General features: G+C 48.2%; 1 protein-coding gene across 3 annotated transcripts; it reads left to right on the top strand.

The window, feature by feature from the left end:
• Positions 1 to 475: 475 nt before the first annotated feature.
• On the top strand, positions 476 to 3,964 carry LOC133492977 (bucky ball-like). 3 transcript variants are annotated; one of them, XM_061805872.1, is made up of 5 exons: positions 476 to 633; positions 702 to 953; positions 1,513 to 3,273; positions 3,593 to 3,666; positions 3,799 to 3,964. In XM_061805872.1, exons 1-4 carry the CDS (start codon positions 597 to 599, stop codon positions 3,637 to 3,639), a joined length of 2,097 nt encoding a protein of 698 aa, XP_061661856.1. In that variant the 5' UTR covers positions 476 to 596; the 3' UTR covers positions 3,640 to 3,666; positions 3,799 to 3,964. The 3 variants fall into 3 exon arrangements, with proteins under 3 accessions (XP_061661856.1, XP_061661855.1, XP_061661858.1); XM_061805871.1 differs by having other exon boundaries at positions 3,593 to 3,964; XM_061805874.1 differs by having other exon boundaries at positions 483 to 633; positions 676 to 953; positions 3,593 to 3,964.
• The last annotated feature ends 5,358 nt before the right edge of the window (positions 3,965 to 9,322 follow it).

Below are 9,322 nucleotides of genomic sequence, written 5' to 3' on the forward strand. Positions count from 1 at the left end.
TATCTTGCCTTCTACGTTTAGCCTGACTTGCGGAACCTGCTATGAATGTCAAATCAAAGATGATATGACCTATATTTAGCTGTATTTGTTGGTGACACAAGATTATTGCTGTGAAAATATTTATCCACTTCACATGAGAGTCTTGTTGTGAGTATATCCGGTTTTCAACTGCATTGGTTAAATCAGGGGTGTCCAGACTTTGTCTTACAGGCCACATGATGAATAATACAACAAGGGAATGGCCAATTTTATATTTTTTTGCCTTTAAATTTACAGAATGAAATCAATGTGTTTCTAAAGATATGTGCTGTTGGTATTACAGCCACAACTAGGGGGAGGTGAAGCAAGACAAAATGAAGGATTTTTGAGGATTTTGTTTGGCCCCGCAGTCCTGCGTCCTGCCTTTTGACTTGCCAGCGTTGAGGTTCGCCTCATTAGCTTCCCCTAATCCGTCTGCACTCAGCTGCAGGACATTTGTGATTGGCTCAAACGAGACATCGTCAATGTAATTGTCGCTGGTCACCTGCGGTCCCCCCGCCCCCGCCGCTGAAGCATTATCTGGAGTGAGCACCTCTGGCTCACGTCTAAATCCCACCATGAGAGCTGAGTTGTTTTGTCCTAAGGAATCTTTTGGTAAGTAAGGCGCTATGTTTGCTGAGTTGATGGTTTTTCCAGATGTATTTTTCCTCTTCTTTTCTAAGGAATGGCGTCAACTGCTTCTAACGCGCACGCTTCTTACGGTTTGGGCCCTCGCGTTCCGACGCCGCGTGGCGCTCCGCATGCCCGCGAGCCTCCGGGAGAGCCGCGTCCCGACGAGCCCCAACAGCAGGGCCACAAGGCGCTCTTCTACTTTCAGCCCTCGCAGGCTTACCTGCCTCTGCAGGGTCTTCAGTGGCCGCTTCCCGTGCCCTTGCCGGTCGGCTACAATCCTTACTACGGCGGCCCGCCATTAGGTTGGTTTGTTCTACTAACACAGTTGCACGTCCAAGCCAGCGCTGTCGCTAAAACATCTGTTTACTCCATTTTTCTTACTTTAATTAGTGCCTTATTGATGTCAACTTTTCAGGTTGCGAAGATTTCAGATCGTGACTTCTCACAGGACTTGACTTAAGACACGACTTGGACACACATGACTTATTGGTTCTTATTTCTTTTAACTGTTTTGACACCCCCCTAACCCCATTAGGGGGGGCTTTAATTTTCTCAATCTGTCATTTGAGGTTTATGGTTTGAAACCCTTGAAACCCCAGCTCTAAGTGGACCTCTCATGCGCTAGACAAATCTTTTCCAGGCTTTCATTGCAGAAAGGCACAGATTTCACGTTATACCCACAGGACACAAAAATGCCAAAGTATTTCTACAGTGAAATGATTCTCAATGTATTATTTGGTGTGAAATGTGGGCCACATGGCTCAACCATCACCGGATTCTTATATATATATATACATTTTCCACAAGGAGGCAAAACCGAGCTTTTATCTCTTTTCAATAAATCTTTGCGTTCTGTTCCAGGTTATGGAATGCCAATGATGCCGCACTACCAGCCCAATCCTTTTATGGAGCCTCCTAGCTTTGTGGTACCCCATAGCCACCTCCACCTGACTGACTACAGGCGCATGCTGAACCCTTACTACTACCAGACTATGGCCTACCACGCTCGTAGGTACCGCTACCAGCATAGCGTGCCGGCAAAAGAAGTCACGAGCTGCGAGGTCCAAACGGAACCCCTTGCTGGTCTCAATTTGATCAGCAATCCAGCTTCTGGAAACACCGAACCCTCTGGTGTCCCCCACGTCTGTGGTGGTGACAATACGCCAGGCGGACTCCCCAGTCCATCCCTCCGATCGGAGTTGACTGTGCAGAGCAACGGCGAACGTTTTTTGGAAGTGGGAACCCCCCCAAATGGCTTTGTCATTCAGACGGAGGAAGTGACAATCGAGTGTTGCACTACGCCAGTGGGACTCAATCTTCACTCCTGCGAGACCCCAGAGGTGGATGACGGCCCTGGTGTTCCTGAAGAACAGATGGCTCAAATTTGTCCTGACACTCTCTCAGTCAGGACTCCAAATGAGATTATGAAGATAGAGGAGACAAAGAAAAACAAAGGCTCCTTCATTGGCTCTATCTTCAGCTCCAAAGTTGAGGTGAAGGATCAGAAAGATCTACAGCTGACCTTAAAGAGTATTCAGTCCCAAGTTGTCCTGCAGGAAGAACAAGTGTGGTCAATAGAGGGCATGTTGGTTCCCTCCCTTGACTCTCCATCCCCTGCAGAAGAATGTGATGGAAAGCTCAATGTGGTTGAAGTGCCTATATATGAAACTCCGACAACAGACACTAGTCCCTCCGTGGAGGAGGAAATGGTTTGTGAGGCAGTGGTGTGCAATAAAGTGGAGGAATCTCCTGATCTCAACATGAAGCACAAAGCAGAAGGTCTACTTTCACAAAGTTTGGAAAGTTCTCTTCAAAAGGAAGATGAAACTCAACCCAGACAAGACTTGAACTATCAGGAGCAGCAAGACACTTCATTTGAGTCCTTACCCACATACCTTCCCTCCAGCAGCTGGCTGGCAGACTTTGACAGAGTCTGCATCTATAGTAGGATGCCACCCACTCCCAAAAAGCGGAACCAAAACCTGAACCGGACCGTTTTAGAGGTTCCCACTCGGAGAAGAAAACTGGAGCTGGAGTACAAGGAGCAGCCCTCAGTGCGTAAGCCCAAGGAGCGGTACAAGCCCAAAGGCAAGCTGGATCGACGAAGCCTCTCTGACCACGAGTGTTGCCCCACCAGAACCTTCGAGAACATCTTTCCTCTGAAGAATGACAGACTTTGTAGCAGATGTTTAGCCAAGCCTGGTCCAAGCTTCAAAAGAAAGGCTGTCCCCTTTCAGCAGTGCAACCAGTCCCTGATGTCCACCTGTGACGCCTGCAAGTCTCACACCGGCAAGACCCTTCAGAGAAAAGGCTCTGTACCCGACGTCCGCACCCCGCATCGTGGACTCTGCACAGAGGGAGAGTCCTCGGAGAACGGCTCGTGTTCCGGGGGGTTCAAGCGGAGACCCAACGGGAAGAAGAGGCCGCTCGGCTCGAAGCAGAACGGGGAGAGGAACTGGTCGTGTGACGAAGTGCAGCCTCGCCAGCTTGCGGCTTGCAAAAGGCTGCGCCGCTGCCCCCACGGAAACGCCATGGAAGAGCTGGATGAGAACTTGCCGACGTCCCCGGAGGACAAATTGAGGCATCCCGACAAGTTTTACTGGGCACAGAGGTGGCAAACGGGTATGCTCATTAACCTTTTTAAAATCTTCAACCGTTTAATAATGGCTAGATTTAAATTCTTTAAAAACAGCCTCCATTGGCAATGTTTTCAAGTTCTTCAAAACGGAACCAGTATTTTAGATCAAAGGTCATCAGAGTCCAACCTTTGCCAAAAAGCACACGTTGGCATCCTTAGAAATGTATTTGTGGCTCAAACATCTGTGATTTGTCATCCAGTCCCTCAGACAAATTCCACGTGTAAAACTTGCGCGTCATTCTTGGCTTGTTCATAGGATAATAACTTCAGTTCTTATAGTATATGCGACCTTTCCTCCTGCAGATAAGTCATGGAAAACTGTCCCGACCGGACCAGATCCCCACACTTGAAGAAACGCAACACGTCACAATCACCAGGTGCTTGGTCGCCCACGCTCTTTTTTTTTAGTTTTTTTTTTTGTTTTTTTCCACTTTTACACAAGAAGTCACGTTTTGTAAGACGTTAAAATGAGCAAAGCGCAAAATGTTTCACCTTCTTTCTCTGTGCAGGAAATCAAAGAAAAGACACACGATGCTGATTTGCACAAGAGCACTAATCGGTCACTTTTTAAAAAAAAAAAAAAGTTTTGTACACTTAAATTATTTCCACTTATTTATATTGCCCCTTCACAATGTTCAATATTTAAGCATTAAATAAACACATAATTTTGAAGTATTTTCTTTTTGTGCATTTGTACTGTGAAATAGTGGAAGATATTTGCTCGTGTCGGGCTGATGGAAACAAGCGAGCAGTAACGCTTAGTCACAGGTGATGGCAGCACAGCACTTCGTACATAGTCTGGTGGAAAAGACCAGTCGGGGTCATTGAGAAAAATTAGTTTTTCTTTTGAATCGTTTCCATTTTAATGTGACAGAGTAGGCGCAGGATTATTTTGACATAAAACATTAGACTCCTGCAGTTGTGTCCTGAACTGAAATATTTAGACGGCATAGAAGCCATTTGGCGTACATTAGCAGCTTTAGCATTAAGGTCTCCTGACAGAGTCAGGTAGCATGCTAACATCAATAATGCTAATGTTCGCTGGGAGTACATTTAAACCTGGTTTCCAGACTGACGCTAATGTGACTATTGAGCGGTGTGTACATTATGGCCATGTTTCGAGATTGTACCGCGAGTAGCAAGGTCAATGTTAGCGTTGAGGTGAGAGGATGTTTTGGTCCGGTTTCCCAATTCTACCATTAGCAACAAATGGTTGCTGTTGCTATTAGCATTGAGCTGTGAATAAATTTTTGTCCTGCCGCCTGACTGCAGACTTGTGATAAAACACTGAAATGACTTGTTTACGTAGATCCCCTTATCGCAAAACGACTTTTCAAATGAATATTGCACTGCTGTGTACTCTCACAAGCTGCAGCGTTTCAATCAAGTCGGGCGGACGACTGCGGACTCCATTATTGACCGGTAATACGCAGTCGGGCCGTGGGGCATGAAAATGCCCGAACGTGTTGAATAAATAATGAATCATGTTGAATCCAAACCATTAGCGTTCACGCGGCGTTGAATCAGGTGAATGGGCCCATTTTGCTGTACTGCGCTCCCTGAATGAACCGCGTAGTGTAGCACGTGAAGCTAGGCTGGAATAGCTTTATTGGCTGCGGGGCAAGTAAATATAAAAATGTAGCTTTTGTTTCCAGCTTTTTTTATGGCTGGATTTTAAACTTTTTTTATTTTATTTCCCCTTGGACACAGTTTAAGATTAAATAACTCTTTGGGAAGTCCCAGAACCTCTCTGTGTATGGAAACGTGTTTGATACTGAACTATTGATACTTGATGATAATGTTAGATTTATTGGATTCCCAATATTTGGAATTGGATGATGCGGCGCCGTGGATCAGCTGGTAATGCATTGGCCTCACAGTTCTGAGGACCTGGGTTCGATCCCGGACCCGCCTGTGTGGAGTTTGCACGTTCTCCCCTGTGCCTGCGTGGGTTTTCTCCGGGTACTCTGGTTTCCTCCCACATCCCAAAAACATGCAATATTAATCGGACACTCTAAATTGCCTCTCGGTGTGATTGTGAGCGTGGCTGTTTGTCTCCATTTGCCCTGCGATTGTCTGGCGACCAGTTCAAGGTGTTCCGTGCCTCCTGCCCGTCGACAGCTGGGTTAGGCTGCAGCGCTCCCCGTGAGGATATGCGGCAAAGAAAATGGATGGATGGACGGAATTGGATGATTTGAAAAGGTAGCCGAAGTCCGGTAAATCCCGATTAGAAGCACACGTACCGAATGCACGACCCGCTACTGTTTAAGCCCTCCTGTTCGGCTCAATGGAAGCAAGCTCTGTTGAGTAGGCAGCAGGTGGCGTTCCTCAGGGACCTTCCACCCTCGTGTGAGCGAGCAAGGACGCGCTCAAGGTGGCGGCGGTCGTTACCAGCAGCAGATGGATGAGATGCGAATCCAGCATCAGACTCCACCTTTGTGTTTCAATATCTTTTGTGATTCGTTGCGGGAATAGCGCGACATCACCACAGAGGGACACTTTCGTAGCGGAGGGGCGGCTGACGCGTTTGGTACCTTCCGTAGGAACTTGGACACCATCGCTCTGCAATTTTACATAGAAACCGTCAATACAAAGAAATGAAATCTAGTAACTGCTCCGCATCTGATGTTCTGAATCATGTAAAGGTGCAAAAATACATCATACTTGGCAGAGATGCTAATGAAATGAATTGTGCGCCGGGTGCTGCAGGTGCCTTCGTAGTCAAACTTGTCTGGAACAAGTTTTGCTCTCACCATTTCGAGGATGTTGGGGATAAAAATGCTATTATTGAGGACCACTGGTGATTTTCCCCAGTCGTGACGGCGTTCTGATGGAAACCATCACTCCGATGTGGCCCGCGTTGAAAATGAGTTTGACACCCCGGTGCCAAAGCAGCTCCATCACGGCGCCCAAGCGTGAAAGAAGAAGCGGACTCGGCTGCCGGCTCAGCGTTTTCTCCGCGGCGGCGGCCGCCGATGCATCAGCGGTACGTGCGCTGCCGCCCCGAGACGCTTCAAGAACCTCCTCCGCTAGACAGATGAGCTCTGTTGGTAACTGAAGAGAGCTCCGTGACCGCCCCCCCCCCCCCCTGCAAAACAAGCAGGAAGTGCACCGAGATGATGGTGATGATGAGCAAGGCAGCTAAAGATGCTTGAGGCTCAAAGTTTGGATTTGAAGGTAACGGCCAGGTGTCAAACCTGGGTGAGTGCTGAATTGGGGTTAGTGTTTCGGGTTAGGGTGACAAGGATGGGTTAGGATTTCACCTCACGGTTTCAAGATGAGGTTTGTGTTTCCCATCAATGTTTAAAACCTGGATTTCAAATCTGACTTTCGAGTAAGGGTTTCAAACCAGGTTTAAGGGATTGGGAATTCAAATGAGGGTGAGGGTTTTCCAAAGTATGGTTTCAAGCCAGGGTTGGGGCTTCAAGTGAGATTTTGGACATTTGTCCGCAGGAGCACTCGGGCACACTTTTGAGTTGCAAGCAACAGGCCTCGTTGCCGTGACGACCGAACGTTCCTCTGTGGGATCCTCGGATGCAAAGATTACGGATTAACCCACGTTTGTTGGTGTCCAAGTCGAAGAAGTTGATCTGCCCGCCTGCCCACAGCTGATAGAATATCCCTTCTTTCTTATCCTCCCATAATCCCTCAGCCCAGCCGGCCGCCACATCCGGGAGACCCCCGCGGATCGGTGGGCGGCGGTGACCCGTTCGAGTGCGCACGTTTGCCGTCACGCCTCCGAAATAGATGTAGGAAGGCCCGGCGGAGACCACGCAGCTCATGGAAAGGTCGTTAGGCCTGCGGATGCTGCACAAATGAGATTAAAAAAAAAAAAAAAAATCACGCACAGGCATAGCAGAAATGTCAGGTGTGTGTGAGAGTGGCTCAATTTCTTTAAGGGTGGGGGGACAGAAGGGAGAAATTAAGGTCGGATGGAAGATGGAGGGAGTGAGGATGGAAGAATGAAATGAAGGTAAGATATGGAGGGTTGGAAAGAATGATTGGGAGCAAGGAAGGAAGTATGAAAGGAAGGGAGGGATGAGGGAAGGCAGAAAAGAAGGAAAAGGGGGGAGTGAACAAGGAAGGAAGAATGATGGAAAGTAAAGAAAAGGGGAAGCCAGGTAAGATGGAAGCCAAGTGAAGGGCTGGGCCTGCAGAGTAAAAAAAAAAAAGTTCTGCCGGCCCTCAAAATTCAATTTCTTCTTCATTTCCAAGATGTTAATGCGACCTCCTCCTCCTCCTCCTCCTCCTCCTCTGCCACCGCATGTCACCGTCATCCCCCCCCCCCCTCCACTCCATCTTCATCCCACCCTCCCCTCACCCGAGCTCCAAAGTGTCCAAAGTGAAAAGCAAATTAACCGGCGGTCATTCATCACCCGCAGTGAGAAAAGATGAGGGGGGAATTAATTAGTGCGGCAGGGGAGGGGGAAAAGTGCTTAGCGAGACGTCGGTTGGCACGGAGGAGGCGCCGGGGCGGGCGCATCCGCGGCGGCGCCGACGCCCGCGCCGGCTTTTAACCCTCAAACGGCGGAAAACCTATAAATGTTCACGACATCTCAACGTGTGAAGAGATTGAAGCCTCAAGAAGAATTCACCGAGGTCGTTGACGTCCCCAAAAATGGAATTGTTTAAACCTGTAAAAGGAGATCCCGATTCAAGATCCAAATGATGGTAGAGAAGACTGAAACAAAAAACTGAAATTGATTAGCTCTGGATCAGACCAAGACTCTATTCGGAGGCCCCTCTTGGGCGAGAACGGGACGTGGGTGGGTTCCTCTGGGGCTGCGTTCAACTGTCTGAACATGAAAAAGAACCGCGGATTGGAAGGGGCCTGCTCAGCAAAGGTGTCCCACCTGAGGCCACTCTCAAGCGGGGTAACATTGCGAGCCGGCCTGGGCACTCTTCTAAAAATGAGCAATACCAACATTTATCCTGTAAGGGTGCATAGAAACGCTCTGTCATGTGGAGTATGTGATCGCATAATTAGAACGTCTTGGTAAAATGTCTCGTTCCACCAGGTTTTTCTCCAGTCGGGAACTGGGGCAGTTCAGGTCTGAGTGTGAGAGGTGCTGCCGTGTTCCCCAGACCGCGTTGCGTACTCCGTTCTGTCTGGATGCACTTTCACCTCTCGGTTGCAGATCAAGACGAAAGACAAATCTTGGTGTTATCACTTGAGCGTACCGCAAGGAGGAAGACTACGGCGCCGATGTGAAGGTTAACCCGCTTACAGAACCTCCGTCTCGGCCCAGTAAAGTGATTCCGCTCGTTCCCGGGCGTCCGTCTCGCGGGCCGGCGCGGACCTTCCGCAGCCGGAGTAAACTCAATCTCCCGTCACGGCGGATCCGATTATACGACTTTGCGCCGAGGTCACCTTCCAGACGGAGAAGGAGATTTTGATTGCGTTTGGACGCGACGGCTCCAAAGCGCTCCGTGTGGAGCAGTCCAGACTGCAAGGCTGTTGTCATGGTTACGGGAGTGAGAGGGAGCCCATGTTCAGGGCGGACAATTTGAACCCGACTCACTTTTTGCATGCTGTACATCATGATCAGGATTCAGGATTTCACAAGACACTTGGGAAAGGGTTAGCCTTTCAAGTTCTCCAGCAAGAATTTCTTATTTGAGATTTGTAGCCAAGGGTACAGTTTCAAATTGTGGTTTGAAAGAGAAATAAGGGTCAAGGTTAGGGTTTCTAATTTGGATTTAAAGCCAGAGGTAGAGTTTCAAATTAGAGTTTTGAAATTAGGGTGAAGGGTTTCAGACAATGGCTAGCGTTTGAGATCAAGGGAAAGGTTTGAGATTGCGTTTGCAGGTTTTGAGTTAGATTTTCAAAGAAATCTGAGGAATTCTAAGTAGGCGTACAAAATAGGGTTACAAATCAGTTTTAGAGTTCCAGAAAATACTTTCAAGGCTGGGTTTGAGTTTCAAATTCGTATTTGAAGTCTGAGTAAAACTAAGATGTTCAATTTAGATTTGGAGTTGGGAATTCACGCCTCGATGAAGATTTCAAAGTTTAAGGTCCATTTGGGTTTCGGT

This window comes from Syngnathoides biaculeatus, chromosome 19 (assembly GCF_019802595.1).
Source record: "Syngnathoides biaculeatus isolate LvHL_M chromosome 19, ASM1980259v1, whole genome shotgun sequence".
Classification (NCBI taxonomy): Eukaryota; Metazoa; Chordata; class Actinopteri; order Syngnathiformes; family Syngnathidae; genus Syngnathoides; species Syngnathoides biaculeatus.

Excerpts from the sequence above, each read along its gene's own strand:
- LOC133492977 (XM_061805871.1), top strand. The coding sequence starts at position 597 with ATGAGAGCTGAGTTGTTTTGTCCTAAGGAATCTTTTG. Across the intron at positions 954-1,512 it reads CTACGGCGGCCCGCCATTAG|GTTATGGAATGCCAATGATG; the intron begins GTTGGTTTGTTC and ends GTTCTGTTCCAG. Across the intron at positions 3,274-3,592 it reads GGCACAGAGGTGGCAAACGG|ATAAGTCATGGAAAACTGTC; the intron begins GTATGCTCATTA and ends TTCCTCCTGCAG.